Source organism: Hyperoodon ampullatus, assembly GCF_949752795.1.
Source record: "Hyperoodon ampullatus genome assembly, chromosome: 10".
NCBI lineage: Eukaryota > Metazoa > Chordata > Mammalia > Artiodactyla > Ziphiidae > Hyperoodon > Hyperoodon ampullatus.
Window position 1 is genome coordinate 19,920,171 of NC_136923.1, and position 24,943 is coordinate 19,945,113.

Genomic DNA, 24,943 nt, shown 5'->3' on the forward strand with positions numbered 1-24,943 from the left:
GTGCAAACAAGCAGGCCTGGTCTCCAACTGGTTTGATTTCATGGTGGTCAGCAGCTGATCTATGTAACATACAACCTTTCTGCCTCTCTAAATGTCAGAAGAATGACTGTTTGTTTATCTTGCCTTCTTTGCAGCTGTTTACTCTGTAATGCATTTACCTCGACCTTGATTCCCGAAGAGTAGCCCCACTCTCCTCCCCAGTTCTGTTTACATTAGTCCTGCCCCTGGTGTCACCTATGAAATCTGTTGATTATTCCACCTGGTTAATGTTAAATTGCTCTTGTAAGATGATGTGTTTGTTCATAAACACAAGTGCTGGGCCCCTTGTTTACTGTACCCATGGCAGCAATCGTTATTAAACAAATATTGCTTTGTTTGCGGGTGTGAGCAGCAGTTTATCCTGCAAGGTCTGTTTTTAAAAACATACATACACACACACACACGAAAAAAAAACAAAAAAAAAAACAAAAAAAAATTAAATGCTAGAATTTTGATAAAGAAAGGAAAAGGGGAACTTGTCCCTGGAATGTGGTTGAAACAGACTTAGGTTTGCTTTTCTTATCTTTTGCTTAGATGAAGGGGCTGGAGAGATTAGTGAGTTGTTTGGTTTTTCTAAGAGATTTCCTTAGTGTAATGATATCTATGCAGTTGTTTGCTTTTTTCAGAAGGGAGAGAGCTCTCCTGAAAGGCCAGTAGCTCAGTAATAGAACATCAGATGGCTAGAAAACTCTCTGTGGGACAAACAAGGACTTAGAAGGTCTAGGAGAAAAAGTCTAGTGCTATGAACAAGGCAGTCGCCTCCAAAAGGTACAATCCTTGGATTTTGCATTTGGTATGTGTTGTGTGTTGTCCTGTGGCCTCTCTATGGACCCTCTGTGATGCATGTACTCTATCAAGTTTGAAAAAGGAAGATTAACTTTTAATATGTTCTGAACAATTCCTCTGTGATATAGAGACATCCTGAGAGGAAGCATACAATTAATATGCAGGGATATATTTTTAAAAGCTAGTATTTTGATTCTTACCTGTTACACTTACCTGTCTCATTTTAAAATGCACTTAGACATTGTATCCTTTCTAGTTAAGTAAAGCAGACCTTGTATCTTTATTCGGCTTGGAGGGTGTGTGTGTGTGAGTGTGTGTGTGTGTGTGTGTGAGAGAGAGGGAAAGAGAGACAGACTCTTGGACACAGGCAAGCACATTAGAGAAAAGCCAACAGGAGCCTGTCTTTCGTCATGTTTTGCAAACAACAGAGCAAACTCAGCTCACATCATCTTTGTTTTCTGTTTTTTAAATTATTGTTTGTTGCTGTTTCTGACTTTGCCTTGTGTTTCAACACTGGGCAGGGCTTGCTAGCCTTTGCTGTAAATTACAAGGATACACCACAGACTGGGGTGAGGCTGGAGGCTGGGGGGTCATGACCTTCAACAAATGGTGGTCTTTCATATCAGTAAAAGCCTGCTAATCTCTCTGTTAAGAGTGACTTTGGGGAGGGGAGAGAAATGCATACATTCATATTGGAGTTTTCCAAGGATAAAATTAAATAATTGTCCCTTTCACGCAATGGAGAAATGCAAGCAACAGACTTCTGATGGGCTGCATTCATGAAGTTGCCATGATGCTGTGAGCTTATTGTTCACTTTGGCCACCATAGCGGTTAGGGGCTGCAGGAGAAATGGGAGACACACGAAGTGAGCCATCGAACATGCTGGTCATTAATTGCTGTTAGGAACCCAGCCCCATGTATATGCAACTATATAAAATATGGAAATGAAAAAAATATATATTCTGAACTGGTTGTCTGTCACTTTATTCCACCAGACTCTTTCTGAGAATTCAGCTGTTTGAATGATTAAAGTTCCACAGGCTTTGTTCGTTCTCAAACTTAAAATCTGTCTTGTTCTATGAAAATGCATTTTAATTAAGCTCCGCAGAACACCTGGCTCCGTCAAACCCTAAGCTTCAGCGGCTTCCTTGTGGCAAAGCAAACAGCCTAGTCCTGGATTGGCAAGGCTCCTTTTTAGTCTCTGTTTAATTATTTGAGCTCGTCTGGATTAATATGACAGGGAGTGGTATGGATTCTGCTTTGTACTTCTGTTTCCTAGAGCGGCTTCTTTCTAACTTCTGTAGTTTGCCCACAGTTGCCATGATCACAACTCTTAAACTCTTGTCCACTGAGAGAGAAGGAAAACAAGACCAATGGTCGCCAAAGTTCTAAAAATATAAATTAGACATCTGTAACTTTTAAGAGGGTGGGATACTTGTCATTTGTACTCATGGATGTCTTATAAAGCGTGCAGAGTCTCAGAAAGTTTGGTTACAACAGGTCGTGAAACGGAGGCATCTACAGTTTCTCTGAAAAGCTTTGCTGCCCTGGAATTAAAATTCAGAAATGCCTTTTCCTTGGAAGTTTGAAGTCTCCTGTCTTCACCTGGAAAGTCTGGTAGAAAAGGGAAACCATCTTTTTGTTAGGAACATCATTTCGTTACCACCCTATTCTTGTAATTCTCTTCCAACCGGGGCAGTCCTACTTCTATGAAGACTTAAAATGATTTAATGGCACAAGATCTTTTCTGAGTTTTAGAACTGCAAAACGGTTAGTCATTCCCAAGAAGTACAGGAAACAGAGTCGTTTAGAAGAAGCAACATAAAAGGTGGTGACTACAAGCCCTGGATCTCATTTGATTGAGAGGTTGGACTTGGATTTTTCTGTTGTGTAATCATTTAGTTAAAAATTCAGCAATTATGTATTGAATTCCTATTCTGTACAAGGCATGTCTGAAAGTCAAGTTGGAGATAAAGGAATTTTTGGCTTTTAATTCTTATTAAACACATGGAGGTGGAGAGGTGCAGAAGGAAATCATTTTAATCTGAATGCTTTTTCTTCCATTTAATTGATAAATATAAAGTGCTTCTGGTTCAATTGATAAATAGAAACTAGTTCCTATTTCTTTTTCTTTCCCCTCCTTGGAGCTGTAAAGGTAAGAGAGCTACATTGTTATTAATTTTTGCTGTATTGTTTTTAATTATTACCTTATTAACAATGAACATAATTTTCATCCCAAACTTCTCACCAACTGAGGATTCCTTTTTTCACTGAATCCCTGTTGTTACAGATTCTGGCTCCCTGAGATGTATCCACCATACTGTTGCCTGTACCCATTCCTTTTTCATACCAAACCCTGCATTTCCTGCATTCTTGAAGGGCAGAGGGATGGGTAGCTCCTTTAACACACAAATGCCAATGCCTCCTTGGAGGGGTGCTCCTGGAGCTTATTTATTTCTTCTCCTCCCTGAGAGGCCCAGCCCATCACCTGCATGATACTCAGTCCATTCTAACCTAAGATCTATGAAGATTCCAATTTTGCCCTGATCCTCCCATATGACTAAATAAGTGGCCACTTTTTTTTTTTTTTTTTTTTTTGCGGTACGTGGGCCTCTCACTGATGTGGCCTCTCCCGTTGTGGAGCACAGGCTCCGGACGCGCAGGCTCAGCGGCCATGGCTCACGGGCCAGCCGCTCCGCGGCATGTGGGATCTTCCCGGACCGGGGCACGAACCCGTGTCCCCTGCATCGGCAGGCGGACTCTCAACCACTGCGCCACCAGGGAAGCCCCCACTTTTTTTTTTTTTTAACATGCTTTCGACCATTTCATTGCTCCTGAACTTTTTCCTCTTTAAGAAGAAATTTCAGATTTTTAAAGATAGATCTAGATATCTACAGTGCATGATAAAGTTGATAATTCATAAATCATTTTTAACAACAGGTAATATGCATAATTTATGGTGTTACAGTGCTATCTTTTTGGTATTTATGATGGATAATGCTCAGTTTTTGCCCTCATATTACTGCTTTAAATTATACCACGAGAAAATTAATGAGAAAGTAGATTTATGGGTTTCATTTGTTTGTCAATTCGGAAATTAATTGGGTGTTAATTTTAGCCGTCTCTCATCAGACCAGGACTTCAGTCTGTGTGCATTACTTTGTATTCATTGTGGCTTACTTCCCATTTACTGTGGGTCACTAGCTTTGCATATATTAAAATAGCCCTCCGGCTCCTTCCCTTGATTACTTTTTGAACTGCCATGCATTAGAAAATTTTACGCCTTTCTGTTATAATTATGAAAATTTGGTATTGGAAGATGGTGCCTTCACAGCATAGTCAGCACCCTGACTTCTATTCCTAAACTTGGCTCTTGGATGGTCTTTCCATGAAATGGGACTCCTGCTCGTGGGGGCAGCGGACGGACAGACGGTGGTGTCCGAAGAGTTTATTGACAGCTTGCGGAAGTGCTCTTGGATGAGAAAATAATCAAGTGTGGTCACTCTGTTTCACCTGTTCTTTTCTTCCTCCCCCGCCGCCCCGACTTCTTGTTTGATCTTTGAGGGTATGCTGTGAGCCCGTCACTTGGAGGCAGTCATTCAGTATCTCGGGGCCAGTCGAGGCCCCTCCATCACCTGCTTCCTTAACCCGTACATTTCACTTGTAATCCCCTCCACCAGCCCTTCATCTCCTCACTGCCACCTGCCCCAGTAGCATCTTGCCAGGTAAAGGGTGAACGATTGGAAAGCATGTGTCTCACCCTAGGAAATGTAAAGCCTTCTACTGAGAGTCTCTGACTTCCATCCGGATGCTTTCTGTGGCTTGATTCCCTGACTTGAATGCGAGTAAGTAAGAGTACCGGGTGGTTTAGTTTCCCAGGCCACCCCACTGAACTACGATGGGGTGGGGGGGTGATCCCCTTAGCTCCACCTTAAAACTCCTAGGTGTGTGTCGTGTTGCCAGGTAAATCGTTTGCACATTTAAAGGGAACCAGATCATTTACCTGATGAGACCCAGAAGTGCATGTTGGCTTTATATTCTTAATACAGACAGGTTTTATTTCTTCTTTCCTGAACCACATGAACATGATCAGGATTTTGAAACTTCATGATGCAACATGAGGATTTTAAGGAGTACTTCTTTTTTTTTTAATTTTTGGCTGCGTTGGGTCTCCATTGCTGCACGTGGGCTTTCTCTAGCTGCGGCGAGCGGGATCTACTCTTCGTTGCGGTGCGCGGGCTTCTCATTGCGGTGGCTTCTCTTGTCGTGGAGCATGGGCTCTAGGCGTGTGGGCTTAGGTATTTGCAGCACGTGGGCTCCTGGGCACGTGGGCTTCAGTAGTTGTGGCACACAGGCTCAGTAGTTGTGGCTCACGGGCTCTAGAGCGCAGGCTCAGTAGTTGTGGTGCACGGGCTTAGTTGCTTCGCGGATGTGGGATCTTTCCGGACCAGGGATCGAACCCATGTCCCCTGCATTGGCAGGTGGATTCTTAACCACTGCACCACCCGGGAAGTCCCAAAGAGTACTTCTTTAGAACAAGAGCTAGCCTGACTCCCACCCTCCTTCTTGACCCGTCTGCAAACCCTATGTGGAGTATAACTGATGATGGAGTCAGAACGTGTTCAAGATTTCCAGAATACAGACATCCCCTTCTTTTATTGCACTTCACCGATACTGCATGTTTCTTTTTTTCTTTTTTTATAAATTGAAGGTTTGTGGCAACCCTGTGTCGAACAAATCTGTCGGCCCCATGTTTTCCGGCAGTATTTGCTCCGTTGGTGTCTCTGTGTCACATTTTGGTAATTCTTGCCAGATTTCAAACTTTTTCATTACTGTTATATTTGTTAAGGTGATCTATGATCAGTGATCTTTGATATGACTATTGCAAAAAAGGTTACAACTTCCTGAAGGCTCAAATGGTGGTTAGCATTTTTCAGCAATGAAGTATTTTTTAATTAAGGGATGTACCTTGTTTGTCAGACATAATGCTGTTGCACACTTATTAGACTACAGTATAGCGGAAACATAACTTTTATGTGCACTGGGAAAGCAAAAAAAATTGTGACTCGCTTTATTGCGGTATTCACTTTGTTCGATATTCTCTTTGTGGCAGTGGTCTGGAGCTAAACCTGCCACGTCTCTGAGGGATGCTTGTGTAGGAATTCACGTAGTCTCTCCGTGTTTAGAGTTGTCCTCTTCCTCCCCACTTCCTCCTTTCTTCCGTCACTTCCTTCCTTTCTTCCACCTCTCCATCCTTCCTTCTTTTTTTTTTTTTTCTTCCTCAGAGCTTCTGTTATCTCTTCAACATGCAGGCCATTTTCCTCCTGTCCTCGCACGTGGATGAACAATGAGAAAGAGGATTTTTCTTTTTTGGGTGGAGGAGGACCGTGTAATCACTCTAACCATTTTCCTAAAAAGTGATTTCACCATTAACTTTTCTTCTCCTCTCCCCATAGACATAGAAATATATTTTACAAAACTATGTTTAGTTTAATTTACACATCCTTTCATGAACAGACCAAGTTCTTTAAGGGCATTTATTCTGCTTCATATAAATAATTGATCAGCCAAGTTAATTTACTTCTGCCTGACTTGGTCAACCTTAATTAACTGCCCTGGAATCAAGACTGAACTTTTTGTTAGCTTAACATCTTTCACAAGCATGATAACAAGGGCTTTATTTTCCTTAAATTTTCAGCATCAACACTGTAACCAAGGAAATAATCATAATAAGAAAGCATTGCTTTCATTTACTATAAATATATTGGCCAGGATATTATGAATTTTCCAGAATACTTCCAGAGAGCAGCTCTGTTGGCAACGACAATAAATAAGCATGCTAAACTCAGTCCTTATCCTTCCGACAAGTCCCTCCAGCACAAAAATTGATCTTTTGAAATCAGTAGCTCTGTAATGTTTCCAAGCAAGACGAGAAGCGGGCCATTTTGGCTTCCTTAAGCTTTCCGACATCTGTGGGATTTGTAGCATCAGCTTTTGTGAGGTTGCGTTGAATGGATCATATGTGATTTAAACACGCCCCGCGCCTTCAGAGGAGCCATAGAGAAAGTCAGAGGAAGGTTGGGCTTTGTTTCTCCAGAAAGGACTTATGAGTGGGTATGGCATGGCCGTGCCCTCCAGGGGGCATGTCTTTCCTATTCAGGCACTTAGGATGGTTGTGCGCTATTTGTTGTTTTAAATTTGTCACGAGCAAAGCAGTTCATTGGTTTTAGGGTGTCCCAGAGGAAAGCGGAGGTTATGCACACTGGGTGCCTGGGACAAGCACGGAAGAATAGAGGGTCCAGCATGCTAGGTTAGAAAACACATATGCCTCTCCCATGACTTGCTTTAGGTGATGCTAAAATTGTAAAACTCAATAGAAAGAGACAAATACAGTGGTTCGCTAAAGAATGCTGACACTTTCAGCTTTGTATTTTATATGCTTTTCTTTGTCTACCTGCCACCCTCATTGTTGTCTTTTTGGGTTTTGACTTTGTTTTCTTTCCGTCGATGTAGTTTGCATCACCACCTAGCACAGGACTTTGCAAGTTGGAAATTCCCTCACCGTTTTTTGAACAGACAAGTTCACGTCTGCAATGGGGAGTGATTCTGGCGGCATCTCTTCCTTAACCTGCTGAGGTTTAGTTTTCTTATCTGTAAAATGGGAATAGCATTCCCTGCTTTTTCTCCCTCAGAGAATTCTTCTGCGTTTGAAAAATCCATAAGAGGGCTTTGTAGTTTGTGCAGCATGACACAGATATAAAGGCTTATTAAATGGCTTGGAACATTCCATAGAAAGAAAAACTGCCAGCCCCAGATATTGTTAGAAATGTTCTTAGACATCGACACTCCTCATTTTTCACATGTGCTTTTCAAAAAACCTGTTTTCTCCTGATTGGTGTGGGAGATTATGGGAAAATTTAAATCTTCCAACTGACATACTACTGTTAGCACTTGACTAATTAAGGACATCCTCGGACCAAAATAATCCTTTTTGCAATTTTGGTCCCAAAGCCTGCACTCTCACAAACCTGGTTCGCAAGCCAAGCTGCTTGGCTTGATGCCTGCAAAACTTGTGCTGGAGGACTTGGCAGTCTTCTTTGGAACTGCATGGACCAAACCCTTCTCATCAAATTGTGCACTGGGGATAGTTCTTACCACACCCACCATGATGGTGTCAAACTCCGGAAACAGGAGCAGGGACTTTTCGACCGACACCTGTCTTGGGGTCCTCATGGTCACGTGGTTTGAAAGCAGCATTTTACCTGTAGCTCTGCCCCCTGAGGACAGGCTGTTTGGCTAAATATGCCCCATTCTGAGGGCAGGTATAGAGTTTAGGTGTAGACAATGTTTTTGTCTTTGTGGGGTGGGAAACCCCTGTAATGGATAGGCTTTCTGGAAGGTTAAAAACTTTTTTCTTCTTTCTTTAGTTATGCTTGTGATATATCCTAATAATTAAATGGGTTTCCTTGCTCACCACTAAGACAGCTGTTCTCTTCCTTAAATCCCTAAACACTGTCTTTTCCTTAGCTTCTATATACATGGACAAGTTTGTGGCCGAGAAACTAAAACGTTGGGGGGAAAAGTACCTACGTTTGAGAAATTTATTTATTTATTTATTTTTTGGTGATAAACTAGGTACTTGCATTTTGCCTGGTTCTTGCATACTGGAGAAAGTTTTAGTTGTTTTTTGGTAGATTCTTTACTCTGCAGACAGTAAGAATATGAACACAGTTTTTAAAGGACTCTAATCACTGAAATATCTGATCTAAAGAGACGAGAGTGAATCAGCTGTTGTGTCTGAGTTTGTTTCCCACCTGTTAACAAAAAATGCCATTCTTAATCCAGTTCAGTATTGGATTAACTTTAAAAAAAGATATGTCTTCTCGGTTTATGAAGTTTGTAGTTACATTGGATAACAGTATGCACTGAAAGGAAATAAAGACAGATAGGAATTTTTCTGCTTTAATTTTTCCATTTGTTTTTTTGTACGAGTTTATAGAAAAGAGACTTAAAACCAATCCTAGCATTAGAAGGCAACCTCCTCTAAAGATGCCCAGAGTGTTTGAATTTCCCTGTTGTCACGTATTTCACGCGTGGGGGGAGAAATCTGCAACACTGGTGGTACATATGTCTTTCCGTGATTTGAATCAATTTGTTTAGAAGTTTTCTGCCCTTCTTTTTTAAATGAGTTTTTATTAATATAAAAATCGTATCGTTGACTTACAATGTTGTGTTCGTGTCTGCTGTACAGCAAAGTGAATCAGTTCTACATATACACACATCCACTCTTTTTTACATTCTTTTTCCATGTAGGCCATCACAGAGCACTGAGTAGAGTTCCCTGTGCTCTACAGTAGGTCCTCATTAGTTACGTATTTTATATATAGTAGTGTGTAGTTGTCAATTCCAGTCTCCCAACCAATTTATCCCCCCCCTTTTTATCTAGGATTGGTGTCTCACCTTTTACTGAAGTCTTCAGTATACGGGCATTTCTCAGCTTGGACGTATGAGCTACCATCTTCCTTGAGTGACTGTTGTTTTTTCTGGCCTCTCTACTTGAAGTGTGACCCTGGCATCTTCACTGTTTGCCTTCCCCCGCCTCACCTCAACTTTAAGAAAACACGTCAAACTGAATTTGTCCAAATCTTGGTTCCACCACTAGTAGCTATGGTATTTACTGGGCAAATTAAAATAAGTCTCACAGAGCCTTAGTTTTCTCATCTAGAAACTGGGGCTAGGAATTGTCCTGAGAACTAAATTGGAGAATACATATACATCACCTGCAGTCGGGACTAGCACAACACTGGTGATCAGTAGGTGGTCACAATTGATATTAGCAAATATTGCCTTTTGTCATAATCGGGCATCTTTACTGAGAGCTGAATTGCCTCCTTGGGATAATGGTTTTGTACCCAGAGAGCAACAAGGAGTGTGAAATGTATTTACACAAAGGCCATATTCTCTAGCGACTTGCCTTGGACTTAACAGTTGTTCCCCCTCATCCACAGCTTTGCTCTCTGAGGTTTGTTACCCTCAATCCAAAAATATTAAATGGAAAGTTCCAGAAATAAACAGTTCTTAAGTTTTAGATTCCACACCATTCTCAGCGTGATGAAGTCTCACCATCCTGCTCCAACCCACTGGGAGTCACCCCTTTGTCCAGCGTTTCCCACCCATTTGTCATTTAGTAGCCATCTCGGTTGTGTCTTAGTATCACAGTGCTCATGTTCACCTATTACACCTTAAGTAAAATAGTAACATCTATTTTACTTAATGATGGCCCCAAAGCGTAAGACTAGTGATGCCGGCAATTTGGATGTGCCACGGAGAAGCCATAAAGTGCCTCCTTTAAGAGAGAAGGTGAGGGCTTCCCTGGTGGCGCTGTGGTTGAGAGTCCGCCTGCCGATGCAGGGGATGCGGGTTTGTGCCCCGCTCCGGGAAGATCCCACATGCCGCGGAGTGGCTGGGCCCATGAGCCATGGCCGCTGAGCCTGCGCGTCCAGAGCCTGTGCTCCGCAACGGGAGAGACCACAACAGTGAGAGACCTGCGTACCGCAAAAAAAAAAAAAAAAAAAGAGAGAGAGAGAGAGAGAAGGTGAAAGTTCTCAACATAATAAGAAAAGAAAAAAAAATCATGTGGTGAAGTTGCTAAGATCTATGGAAAGAACGACTCAAGAAAAAAGAAATTCATGCTAGTTTTGCTGTCATACCTCGAGAGGCAAAAGTTATGGCCATAGTGCGTGATAAGTGCTTATTTAAGATGGAAAAGACATTAAATATGTCTAGCAAGATATTTTGAGAGAGAGAGACCACACTCACATAACTTACATTATAGTAATTGTTATAATTGTTCTCTTTTCTTGTTAGTTATTATCGTTATTCTCTTACCATGCCTAATTTAGAAATTACACTTTGTCTTAGGTATGTATGTATAGGAAAAAACATAGTGTATATAGGATTCAGTAGGCATCCACTAGGGATTTTGGAACGTATCCCCTGTGGATAAGGGGGGACTACTATATATATCTCTCTTTTTTTAAAATTTGATGTTTAGTACTTTCAGATTCAGAACTTTTCTTTGGTCTGCCTAGGCAATATTTTCTCCAAAACAAACATAAGAAGGCCCAGACCTTTCAGGCCTTAAACCAAGCTAGAGGTTAGGAATCCAGTATGAGAAACACCTAACTTTGAATGGGACTTCTCAGGAGAATTTTAACCATAAGGCAAAGATAAGAGTCTGAATTTGTTTAGCTTCTGAAAAGTGGGGAGTTTTTTTTTCCTCTCCCTCAAAGAGGCCGATCTTATTGGAAAGGCCACTTTTGAAGAGTTTCAATACCTGAATGAGTCCAAGGAGTGTGAATCTGTAAAATGCTTTTTGGGTTTTGAGTGTAAGGGTTTTCAGCACGAATTATCTCAGGGGGGCCTATTGGTAATGTGCGTCATCTCCTGATAGACTGAATTTGGAGAATATTTCTCTAAGAGTGTAACACACCACACAGAGACTGCACATACTAAAATTTAATGTTACACTTAATATGCTGAACAGAATGACTTACCAGTTTTTGAGCAAAACATCCAGATGTAATCACGGAAATTCAACCATAAATTCTAGGTTCACCTGAAAATAATTGTTTTCTCCTAAGGGGAAAAAGATAACATATAGAGAACAATACTGGTTCTCAAAACTAGTTCTCAGAACAAAACCTGAATTTGTTTTTCTCAAGTTTTTAATACAATTTTTATTTTATATTGGACTACTGTTGATTTACAATGTTGTGTCAGTTTCAGGTGTACAGCAGCCAAGTGGTTCAGTTATCCATATCCATACATCTGTTCTTTTTCAGATTCTTTTCCCATCTAGGCTGTTAGAGAATACTGATAGAGTTCCCTGTGCGCTACAGTTCTGTATTCAAAAACTAGGCAATTGGACCATTTTTTCTAAGGGGTAACGTGAGTGAAAGGAAATGACAACTGTTTACAGATTTTGGCAACACTGAAGGCAGGGCCCTTCTCCTCATGTACAGCAACTGTGCTAACAGCTGCTTTTTTCTTTCTCCCCGGCTCCCTCCTAAAAATCCTTCTACCAGGTTTTTGAGTCATGATGCAAGAATCTGGGACTGAGACGAAAAGTAACGGTTCAGCCATCCAGAATGGGTCAAGCGGCGGCAACCACTTATTAGAGTGCGGCAGCCTCCGGGAAGGGCGGCCCAACGGGGAGACGCCAGCCGTGGACGTGGGGGCGGCCGATCTGGCCCACGTGCAGCAGCAGCAGGTACTGAGCTCTGGAGCGGGGGCTGTGGAGGGTGGTGGGTGCCGATGCTACTGCTTACCCTGACGTTTGACCGCTGTGAAATGTCTGGTGCTCACCGGCTCTCTGACTGTAAGCACCGTCTTTGAAGCCACTAGCGCACCAGGGCCCCAGTGACTGGCTTTAAGAGACGGAACCGCCAAGGGCTTGAGAAGTAGAGTCTTGGAAGCCCCCTCTGTCTTGGGGAATGGTGGTTGAAAATGAGGTTGGGTGGACCTCTGGCCACTTCCTTTGAGCCTCTAACATGTCAGCCTAAAGTTTAACTACTTGCAATAAAACAAATCTTTGGAGAAATGGTTCCCAGTGCTTGAATCAAAAAATAAATACATAGACTTATTAATCCTTATGATGAGAGAAACAAAATAAGGGATCAAGGTTAAAAGAGAAATGAGGGCTATAAGAGAGAAAAGTAGGTGACTTAGGAGAATAGAAATAAATGGAAATACCCAAGCAGAATTGGGTAAATAACAAGACATCAATAACATAGGCATCGGTGTAAGAAACTGCTTGCTGCTACCTGGAGGAATTTAGGGAGATGGGCCACTTAACAAATGTTTCTTACATACATATGGCAGTTGGTATGTGACTAAATCCTGTTAATGTTTTAAATTCTCTCTTAGTGGTGGCTCCCCAAAATGCACGTAAGTTGCGATGTATTCATTCTGTTATATCCTTTGTAGGCATTTAAGTGGGTACCTGGGAGTGACTGGTAAAATGTTTCCAAATGGTAAAGGGTGTGACCCAGAAAATGGCATTGTGTGGCCAGTGTCGATGCAGATTCAAATAACTAAATAGCATTTGCTTGAAGATAAGCATTGTTTTCCCAGCCTCTCTTGTAATTAGGAAATATTGTTTGTTTTTGTTAATGCTAACAGATGATTTTTGTTGCATTTTAGTGTTTGATTCATTTATTCAGTACAAAGTAATGGTGCCATTTGGAAAAAGGTGTAAAAAGAATGGTGCATCTTTGGACTTTCTGAGTGAAATGGAAATTGCTGGGGGTTGAGGGAAGAGAAAGAAAAACACAAACCTTTTCTCAAACCATTTTCTTGGAATCTATATCAGAGAAGCCAAGGCAGTCCCTTCTTGTTTTAGGGATATAGCCTTTGACAGGCTCTAAAACATGTATTATTTTCTCCTTAGTAAGAATTTTTTACAAATAAGGAACCATTGGATTGTTAGTCTATCAGAAGTTGGTGGAACCAGCATGAGACAATGGAATCTGTCGGGGAAAGATACAACAGAGAGAAAGAGAAGGAAACTAACAGACAAGCTAAGGTCTTAATTCAGGGGACTTGAAGTGATTTGATCTCTCTTTTAGTGGCAGCTCAAATCCGATAGTGCCTGCTTCCTGGGCATCACATCAGCTGGGATTTATGATGTATGTTGCGTATAAACTTTGGGCATTTGCATTAGTGCAAATGGCCAAATTCCACCCAATGCGGTTATTGACAAAACCTATCAGTATATGGTAGAAAGGTATCCATGTGTTTGTGTATTTGTTCATTTGATATTCTCAGATGTTTATGGTTCTATTGAGAATAAATAGTTGGTAATTTGGTTTGCCATTTTCACAGAGGCCAAGGTCAACTGTTTCTTTTTTTTTTTTTTTTTTTTTTGCGGTACACGGGCCTCTCACTGTTGTGGTCTCCTCCTCTCAACTGTTTCTTTATGGAGTGGTTGAAGTGGGGCTATTGACTGATGTGGTATGAACCCCGAGTAATTAGTATTTAGATTATGTTAATTGGATAAATGAAAATTAACTTCTTCTGATTTTTATTTGGAAAACTGAAAATCATCCACTATCTCAAAGTTGTAAGCCTGCCAAAAACTTTACTTTTATATCATCAACACACACACACACACACACACACACACACACACAGCCCGACCCCACGAACAGCAACCACAAGTTGACCTCACAGAAGAAACTTGTATACATGCATTTTAACAGCATCTTCTTTGAAAACCATCAGTAGCAAAATTGGTTATTCATGTCTTCCCTCTTTATCTGGACTGTGACCACTTTGGAAATTACGTTGTTACGGGTTATTGGTATAAAGGTCAATACCTTTGGATTGTACTTCGAAGTGCTTTTAATATTTTTATAACAATTTTATTTCTAATTGCCAAGGATATGTTTTGGGAAGGAAGAAAGCAGTTGGGTCTATCATTGTGGCTAAAACCCCACATATTGTGGTTGGCAGGCCTTTTTGGTCTTTTAAAATAAAATACTGACAGCTGTGTGACTTCCCTAAGTGTATGATGAGGCCCTTAACAGGTTGTTGGGGGGAAAGAAAATCTGTAGATGAAATAAGAAAAAAACCCCGACAGGATTGAAAAAAGTTTTACGGGACTCGCATCATCAGTTTTCTAACAGACTGAAAACTGCTACAATTAAACAGTTCGGAGAAATCCGAATGTCAGCGTGATGGACGTGGGTTGTTTTCGTCATTTTTATTCTACAGGTTTTTACTTGAAGTGAGAATACCAGCAATGAGAAAATCACAGCCATGCTGAATTCATTACTGCGGTAGTCACACAAAACCACGGATAAAATTTCAATAACTGCAGGCCACAGTTGAGTAAACAGTTGCACTGAAATTTAATTCCTGTTGACTTTTCCCCCATTCCTCGCCAGGGGCACATTCTGACTCTGTAGTACAAAGACAACAGGGGTTACAGCTTTGATTAATGTAGGACAGTGGAAGAGAATTAGAACTGTAAAATATGTTAGAAGTCCATGGAACAAAAAGATCTGGCTTAAAAGGACTTGGTATAAAAATGAATTAATTATGCTGTGTATGAAACTGAATGTTCTAGGATTTTCCAGTTGCACCAGTATAATCATTGACGATATAGGGAGAATTTTTACCTAGTGCCAGGATTTAAAATACAGAAATGCAAGCCTCTCCGTGTTTGATCGATATTACCAAAGACAATTACGAATGAGAGCAAGTGCCCTTTCAGGATGGAGAGCTTTCACGACGATTCGCTGTGAAGTGAGTGACTTCTGTGCTGGGTTTGCTCTATAGGTTGGTTAAATTGGGTCCAAACAGACTTGTGTGTGTGTGTTTAATTATGTTGTTGACCACCTAGAAAAATGGGAGAAATCTGGCTTTTACATTTTCTCTTGAAAAATCAGCAGATCTGGTAACCGTGGCCAATATTCCTACAAGGGTAACGATTGCTGGGAGATGAATTGCTACTAAGTCAGGGAGCCTGTAGCCCGGCAGTCATCCTGAGTTCCCACCCAGTACCTTTGCTGACTTGTACCCTCTAGGCAGTGGAGTTGGTGATTCTTTTCTGGAAGTTGCCATCATCACTCAGAAGCCACCGGCCAAGGAGAGGTGCTACCATTAGCTGGAGGAGCCCGCCCACACACTCGCAAACTCTCTTCCTTCCTCAGAACTAAATGTATTATCTCTGTAATGTTTCAACTCTACTTATATCTGGGTCGTGAAACTCTTATAACAATAGTTTTCTAATAATATAATTTGATAATGCTTCCGAACATTTTCTTTTAGCCATTGAATAATTCTTTACCCAGTACCATCACTGCTTTTTATTTCCTATTATCCCTGTCCCATTTCTAGGTCTGTGAAAGTTCTGTATTGGATATGGACTACTCCATTATGAAACTCAGCAACAAATACTATTACCAATTACTAAAGTTTTTTTTTTCTTTCTTTCGTAAAGAAAGGATTTTAAAATGTCCAGAGCAATTTCACAAACTGTGTGGATTAATGCATTTTAAAAGTCTTGAATTTTAGAAAGCAGGATTTTATTTCCATATTGCTGCAAATGAGAGCTTTTTCAGATAAGCATATTACATAGAGCATAATGTTTAGAAGTTTCTCCATATACAGCATATGCTGTCAGGTCAATTAACAGAATGCATACTAGAAAATGTTTATTCAATAAAAATGAATAGCTGTTAAATAAAACAGCTATTTCTTAACAACATTCCATTTAATGATGGGCTTTTTTTCTTTTCTTTTTTTTTTTTTTGGTACCACCTGGCACTTTTATTGTCTGCAGATCAGTGTAGGGAGAGCTTTGCTTGCTAGAGTGCTGAGGTGTGGCTGTCGTTTTATATGAGAAGGGCAGTTTAGAAGTAGTCTTGTGAGAAGAACATTTTAAAAAAATAAACTAAATATGGAATTCAAAGATATATTATTTGGCGAGTGTGGATAAGTGATGTGTTTGCTTCATATTGCTTCTTTGACATTTGGTTTAAGGTGTTGGACCTTTTGGCCCAAAAGACGTACACGTTTCATGTTAATAATTTAAAAGAAAAAAACAGTCGATGACTATTAAGGAGGTAAAAGAAATAGAAAGGATAGGAAGCTTCTGCAAAATCATGAACGAGAAGGAGGAGGATCCACTGGGTTGAATTTTGCCAATGAGCCATTGAAGGAGGTAAAAGATGAGTCATTACACAGGACCAGAGATGCTCAGAAATTCTTCTCTTTGTTGTCAAAATGGCAGAATGAATCCCTTCCTTTAGTTTTTGTGACTGAAGTTACTAGTGGATATCGAACAGAACAGGGAGAATGTCCTACCAACATTTCAAATTTTAAGTGCCTCTGTTGAAAACAATGCCTGGAAGAAACAGCTGTCAGTGTTTGGATGGGCCATAAGGTCGTATGATAGGGGCCCTCCCTTTGTTTCTCATTCTCCTCCCATCTTTCTGTGGGGGACTGTGTTAAATTCCAGTGGCCATCCTTTGCTTGTTTACCCTTCTACAGAGGGAAGCCCAGGTGATTAGGTATGTATCTGTAGGTGCAAAGATGAGGTATCAGTGGCCAGTTCAGCCTTACCATTCTCTTTTTCTTTGAAAAAGGTTGCTTATGAACTTTGTAGGGAATCCCCTCCAATTCCCATTGTAGCAGCCAGGGACTGTGTCTGAAAGGGAGGGTCTCTGGACGCCACTGGAAGGGTAAAGATGTTCAGCATCTTTGTATCCTAAGAGGGAAGCTTTCAGAAGAAAGTACAGAAGAAGAAGAGATTATTCATCTTTATTAAGTGCCCCCACGGGGCTGGGGACTGTGATAGGGGCCAGCGCCTTCCTTCACTCATAGATGAAGACCAAGCTATAGTTTTCAATTATAAAATTAAAAAAATTTAAAGGAATTGTTCTGCTCAGATAGCCTCTTCTGGGATACGAGGTGGAGTTCAAATACTATAGACAATATTGATGGTCAAAAATATTTTGTAGGAATCAATGCAACCAAAATGTTAGCGAAAATCAAACAAATTGAAACGGAACAGACAGGAATTCAGATGATTCCTACAAATAAAGAAAAAGCAGCCACAACAATAACAGACCTGCACTTTTTCTCAATTCCTTTCGTGGCTATTTCTGGAAAAGGCATCTTTCCCCCTGAATGCTAAATTTAGTTCTCTACTCTGTTGTTTAGGTCTGCCTTCCATCCAAATATTGTTGTCAAAGATTTATGTAACTTGGGATGTGAGCCTTGTATGAAATTCTTTCAAGTTCTGATTTCTGAACAGTTGTGTGTCATTAATCTCTCCACTGAAAATTAAGATGGCCCAGAAAAAAAAGAGTCGTGTACATAAGAGAGTGTAGTACTAGAAACCCAGATGCTGCATTTCACTGTGAGTGAAGTGTACCTTCTTGACTTGAAGCAAAGGCATTGCTCCTTTGAGAAGGTAATTTTCAGCCCTGACCTGTGAGCTCATAATAATAGTAAAGAAAAAAATACTCCCTATCTCTTGTCTAATCAGAAATCTTTTTGAACTTTCAGGAGGGATGACTTTAATGGTAATTTGTTGACAGATTAGCTTCCGTGATTGCAGAGAGTTTGTTCTGCAAAACTGGCAGGCTCCTATCTGTTCTCTGAAGGCAAGCAACCCACTTTGCTGTTTTGCAAGTGCCTGCCTTTATTGACAACTAGTGCTGAAGAGGCAGAATTGGTATGTTTGTGTAACGTAAACCTATAGCTCGCCTGATGTAGTGTCCTTTTAGGTAGTGCACAGATTGCTTGATAAAAAGGGTTACAAGGTGACTGCTTTTATGACAAAGTAGAGTAGCAATATAAATGCAACTGGTGGATGAAGCAGGAGAAAAGGAAGTTTATATAGGGAACTGAACCCCGTATTAGAAAGTTTCTTTTCATCACTTGGTCTTTGAACTCACATCTATTGTAATCATGAAGTGTTACTTGTACCATTCCAGAGACCCTTTGCTAAATACTGTGTTTGATTTGGTTCGTGGAAATACAACTGTATTTTTTTTTCCCCTCTCTCACACGAAAATGTGGTGAAGAGAGTTTCACATGCTGGCCTGGCCTCAGCTTTGGTTCAAGGCGGCTGCTAAATGGACTGCAAAACATGTCTTAACTTTGTTTCTTAGCTTGCAGGTTCTTGAAATTCATTTATTCATTTGTTTGCCTATTTTCATTTCATCTCTATGGCGTCATGCCTATGTGTGACGAAATGTGGGGACCACGTTGCTATGTGAGGTGCTGGGAAAGTATGGGAGCATCACTTGGGGGTCTCTTTGGCTGGAGCCTGAAAAGTGAGCCTGGAGGGGTGGGAAGGTGGGTAGAAGCTGAACTGAGGTCAGTTTGCGGGAGGCTTGAGTTCCTAAGCCAGGGGGAGGTTTCCAAGCTGAAAAGAAAGGCCATCCAAGAGGTGGTGGACTGAAGGTAAAAAAGAAGGTTGGACCCGGCCTGGCTTGGAAGGAAAGAGATCTGGAGAGATGAATCGTAGTGACGAGGCCATTGCACTTGGTCCTGGATTTAGCAGTGGGACACCAACCCAGGCCTTATGTCATTGAGGGCACCATGTTGTTGACCCTGCCTTGTTCCATGCATTTCTCCTCCTGCCTTGGAAGCCCTTGGTCAGCTGTCAGCCCCATAAGCGCAGGCATAGGCCTTTCTCATCCCCTGATATTCATTCCTCAGCACAGAGCACAGTACCTGGCGGAGAGTGGTTCTTAGCCTCTGTGAATGAATGTGAATGAATGAAACAGAAAGAGAAAGGAAGGCCTGGGTCACGAGCAAGCGTTCAAGGGCATGTTGGCAAATCGACAGTGCCTTTTGGAATAGGAGATGTGAGGGCATCAAGAAGTGGGAGTTATGAGGGGTGATTCAAGATTTCCAATCTGAACGACAGGCAAAACAGTGCACCGTGAAACAAAGAGAGAAGGGTAACGGGAGGAGAAGCCAAGCTCCTTTCTACCTGTTACTAATCAGTTATTATGATATGATAAAGAAGGCACAAACATAATTTGTAAATAAAGGGTGGATTTATTTTGGAAAAGTCCCTCTTTTGTTTCAAGGCTGTTTAAAAAAGAGACACCCTCCTATGTCACTCAAACTCGCTACTTTGATTGTATGTGTTTATTCAGATTAAAATTATCGAATATTTTCCCTTTAGCCTCTGCCAGTTACTAATGAGTATATCTTCCAAAAGTCACATGGGAAGTGCTGATAAACTGCTTGTGTTCCTACTGATCAGGGAATGTGCTTATCTCTCTTCGAGAACAAAACTACCAAGTTAGATCTTTGATAAAGTGTCTCATATTGACACAGGTTTCTCAGATGAATTTGTTTTTTTGAGGTGAAGGGAGTGCCTGTTGTGTTTCCTTTGTTGGAAAAATACAATGTGTAATTATTAAACAGTTGGTGCTATTGGAAGACCTATTTAGGGGGTATAGATTCAACTGCTGAGGGAGAGCAAGGCTTGTTTGTGAGTTGAAGTTGAGCCCTGGGTAGAGGTGGGTGGAGGGAAGGAAGCTCTGTTCTCTTTAATCCTTCTCGAGAGAGTATTTTCCAGTATCTTCTCTATAAACTGACAGCGCACATACTGACTTCGGAGGCGAAACGATTTTTTATTTTGTGAAGTTGGTAACCCTAAGGTTCTCCCTGAATTAACTCTGTATCCCCATTTTTAGACTGTGCCTTTGAGACTGTACCCAAAATAAAATGAACTTCCTGACGCAGATTCATCTTCCGCAGAGTTTCCTAAAGTAGACTGTTTATTACACCCTTTCTCATCCACACAACCATAAGTAATTGTCAGAATCATGTCGCTTGTCAGGAGAGGCAAGTGTCATCTGTTCTGAAATCGGCGTTTTTGTCACTGTACCTTCTCTCACCCCCAACACCCCTCTCTCCACATTGAAGGGAAGGTGACATGATGTCTTAGTCATTCAAATCCAATAACTTTTAATCTGAAGGTTAAGCAGTGAGATATAAACTAAGAGATGATAATATCAATTTTATGTTCACTGAAGGGCACAGTATACCTCTTTCTAGTGTGGAGGGAAAATTGTGCGTAAAATGTCTTTTGCTTCTCAACAGCAGAGCCAGGCCTCTCAGAGCCAAAGGAAGAAAGAGTTTTGGAAAAATTTAATAAAATAAGACGTAACATCCTAGAACAGGGCAAAAGTAGCCTTTTATTGTTGTAATGATTGTGTTATTTTTTCAAGGTTGCGTGGTAGGAAGTAGTTCCATCTTTATAGCCTCTTGTATTGACTCCTGTTAACCTCTCTATGAACTGAACACCCTTTTGAAGGTTAAAGACTGGGAGAGAATGACATAATGCTCATTCTTTCCTGACTATTTTTGGTCCTAATGTGTATGATAAATAATACTGTGATAATATTGCTTAACTTGCCTCATTTTTTTTCCCTCCTCGTGATGATATTTCCATTTCCACGCAATAGAAATTCAACATGCCAAGGTACTAAATGAAAATGCCTTGGCAACATGCATTTTTATCATGATCTGCTGATTTATTTCGTTAGATTTACACTTGTCTTAAAAACACAAAGTTTGTGCCGTGTATTCTATGGATATGTTATGGGCATTTATATACAGACTTACTGTACCATTAATATGCTGTAAGAGGGAAAGAAAGGCATCATGCATAAACTGGGTATGCGATATTCCCCATTATAATTGTCAAGATGATATCCTGTAATGTAGTGATTCACAATTATAATTGTCAAGATTGCGTTCTGGAATTATTTTAAACTTGTCTCAGCCATTCATTACCCATTACCTTTTTTGGGTAAGTTCTAGGTATAAAGCATTGTGTCGAACCTGCAGACCATACTGCGGGTCGGTGGACTAAGGCAGAGGCCAAATCTGGCCTGCCACCTATTCTTTGAAATAAAGATTCTGTTGGAATACAGCCATGCCCCTTTTTTCTGTGGTCTACAGCTGCTTTCTCCCTACCACAGCAGAGGGGAGTTGTTGCAACGGAGAATGTATGGCTCACAAAACCTAAAATACTTATTACCTGGTCCTTTATGGAAAAAGTTTGTTGACCCCCTGGATTAGTGAATGGCAGACGTGGCAAGATTTGCCTTCCAGAACCTTCTATTCTTACTGTCAAGTAACAAAACTGAAGGATCATTCCCTCCTTTTTTTCTAAAGTATCCATATATATGTATATATCTCATACTTTAAGACTTCTTTTGCATTTTCTAAAATGGTAAATTAACGGGTAGTTGTCATCATACCTGCAGGGTTGCTTTCTAATCCTTTAACTGTGTGCATCTTACAAATGAAAAGTTTTGGCACAGTTGGTGGTTAGAAGAATCATCAGCCAGCCTACTAAGAAAATGGAGGGTGGGACACTGAAGGAGTCACTTGAAGAGCAGACATCTTTGGCCGTGGTTCTCCTACCAAAGAAAATTCGCATTAGAAAGTAGCATATCTTACGTTCGTAGTCTCTTGGTTGGCTAGAAGATGCAAAGAAATGTCCTCAATAACTCCCTGCATTCGTAAAGTTCATGAGCTAATTGGACTAGAACAAGACCTAAACATGTGCATTAAATACTAGTAACAATTTCAAAGCACATGAAGATAAGCTGTGGAAGAGATGCAACTGATTAATCGACAGATAACTTGATTTAAGCAATAAATCTTCAGTAACCCAGAGAGGAAGAGTTTATTTGTGTCTGTATTGGTGGAATTTTTGAAGACACTGATAAAACTGAGGAAACAGTAACTCAGTATGTGCACACCAGCTGATTTAGTTGAACCCTTTCAGTCAGGAGATGATGAATAGAAGGTTATATACTGAGCTATGTGGATTTGGCTTATGATTTAGATACTAAGTGGCCAAGAGGTGTATCTTTGCCATTTTGTCATTTTTAATTTGGTGAGAAGCAAGGGTGGTTTTCTATTGTGGAAGGCCTGGAGGCATATGGTAAGTAGAGGTCATTTTATGCTGGATGCCAGCATCTGAGTTGATTGGTCTCCAGGAAATGGTCCGGGGCCTATCTGTTTACACAGACCATTGCCTGAGTTGAGTGTATGATTTCCAGAGATTAGATGAGAGCTGACAAGGCTGGTCATTTGGTTGGTGGTGTCCGTATTTCACATACTTTTATATTGAATTTTAGCTCATTCACCTCTATTCATCATATAGCTAGAACAACTGAAACCATAGTACCTTATTTTAAAATAGTTGTCAAATTTGAAGATCTTTACTCAATCCAGCTATTTTAATGAACTGACGGTCTTTCCTAGAAAATGCACTGGCGCGGTATTTTCTCCCTTCTGCCTTTCTTCTTTCTTTTCTTACCTTCTTGTTTGTTTCTATTTTTAAGTTTGTTATCAGGTGACTTATCATTCTGCAGGATCTCCCAATTAGTGAAAAATCTCTTTACTCTTCCAGGTAGGTGGGTTTCTCTGCCTTAGGTCATATCATTAATTCCATGACTCTTATATTGTTCACCTTTTTAAGGTCCCTCCTTTGTGAATCTGATGAAACCTGAGCACCTTTCACTCTGAAAAGTGTGTGTATACGTGTGTGTTTGTGTAATTTTGCAATTACAGTTTCATGTGCATCCCACCCCCAATTAAAACACTCTACAGCCCATACTGCATGTTAATTAGATTTGCTAGCTGGTTCAGTGTTTTGACAAATGTTTCCAGATTTTTCTATGTTTAATTAATGTTAAGTGTATTAGTGACCTATCTCTAATTTGGAAAAGGTTTCCTCTTTTGGCTCTAAATGCTTACCAATGTGTCCCTGGAATTAGTTCTTGGATATCTTAAATGTAGCACTATAAATGCCAGCTCTGAAGGAAACTTCGGAAAATAAGGTCATATAAAGCACTCTGCACAGGTCCTGAGAGTCATTTTATGTTTCTTCATAGGCATTCACCAGGTTTACATACTCTTGAGCTTTTCTAACTGAAGAACACTATATACTAGTTGGAAGATCTTTGACCACATTAGCAAAGATTACAGTAAATGATGCATACAGCCCTGGCACCCCCTTATGTGGCTTATATAAACTTGTGTAGCCCATTCTGGGGACAGTTTAGTGTTGTGTAGCAGGAGGCTTAGAACAGGTCACACCCTTTGATTCAGGGTAACGCTTTTACTGAGCAATTGTATAGCATTCAGCAGCAGTTCTCAAACTTTTATAGGTATGGCAATCATTTAGAGGACGACGTCTTAAAGCAGATTGCAGGACCCACCCTCAGAGTACTTTATTCTGTAGATCTGGGATGGGGCCCAAGAATTTGCGTTTCTGGTGCTTCTAACCCATTCTCTGCTGCTGGCTAGGGCACACTTGATAACCACTGGAAAAGACAGAGCATCTAAAGGCATAAATGATGGAGCCAGCTTGTTTGGCCTCAGTCATGACTCTGCACTGCCACTTACTAGTTTGGTGATTGCACAAGTCAGTTAATTTCTCTGCGCGTCAGTTTACACATCCGTCACATGGGGATGATATCAGTGTTTAATATTCTGAGTATATGGGTCTGTAAGTGTTAGCTGCTGGTATTCTTATCTTTAGCATCATCATCATCATTAGGAATCTAACCTACAGAAATAATGTGACACTATATAATGTGACACTAAATAATGTGACAGAAATAATGTGAAGCAAACGGAAGGATTTATACCTGAAGATGTTCATTATGGTAGTATTTATGATATGGTAGTATTTATGATACGAAAAATAAAAAATACCCTAAATCACTGACATTAGAAGAAAGGTTAAATGAATGGTTATACATAAGTTAGAAGTAATAAGTACCCATTAAGACTCACACACTTATAGAATATTTAATAACTTTATCAATTATAAACATTTTTAACTTAAAAAATTATAGTACAGTAATTGGTGGGAGAAAAAAACCTGAAAAAGCCCATTAGAAAAGTTACCAATAGTTTTTGTATGTTTATGGGATTGTACTTTTTTTTTTTTAATATCTTTATTGGAGTATAATTGCTTCACAATGGTGTGTTAGTTTCTGATTTATAACAAAGTGAATCAGTTATACATATACATATGTCCCCATATCTCTTCCCTCTTGCGTCTCCCTCCCTCCCACCCTCCCTATCCCACCCCTCTAGGTGGTCACAAAGCACCGAGCTGATCTCCCTGTGCTATGCGGCTGCTTCCCACTAGCTATCTGTTTTACGTTTGGTAGTGTATACATGTCCATGCCACTCTCTCACTTCGTCCCAGCTTACCCTTCCCACTCCCTGTGTCCTCAAGTTATGGGATTGTACTTTATTTTGTATACTTTTCATTTTTCTGTATATTCGAAAATTTCTGCAGTGATATTTATTGCCTTTATAATTTAAAAGTTATTATTATGTAATGCACATTCACACTGAAAACTTTTATGAGTGTATAGAAATGGCAAAGAATACCTGTCCCTTGAGCAAGATTTATATGTATTTTATGCAATATATTTATATAGTATTTTATATAAATATAATACAAATTTAATATAAATTTATAAAATAATATAAATAAAATATATAAGTATATCTTTTACATATTTATATTTAAAAAAT

The 24,943-nt window shown here is 40.2% G+C and overlaps 1 protein-coding gene across 7 annotated transcripts in view; it reads left to right on the forward strand.

Annotated features, from left to right (window-relative positions):
- Positions 1-11,924: 11,924 nt before the first annotated feature.
- FOXP1 (forkhead box P1) overlaps positions 11,925-24,943 on the forward strand; it is a gene marked incomplete at its 5' end in the record, with an annotated part of 227,711 nt that continues 214,692 nt past the window's right edge. For all 7 annotated transcript variants that reach the window (XM_079713295.1, XM_079713294.1, XM_079713297.1 and 4 more), the window contains one exon: positions 11,925-12,098. In XM_079713295.1, coding sequence (XP_079569421.1) covers positions 11,925-12,098 — 174 coding nt within the window. The remainder of the gene's footprint in view (positions 12,099-24,943) is intronic.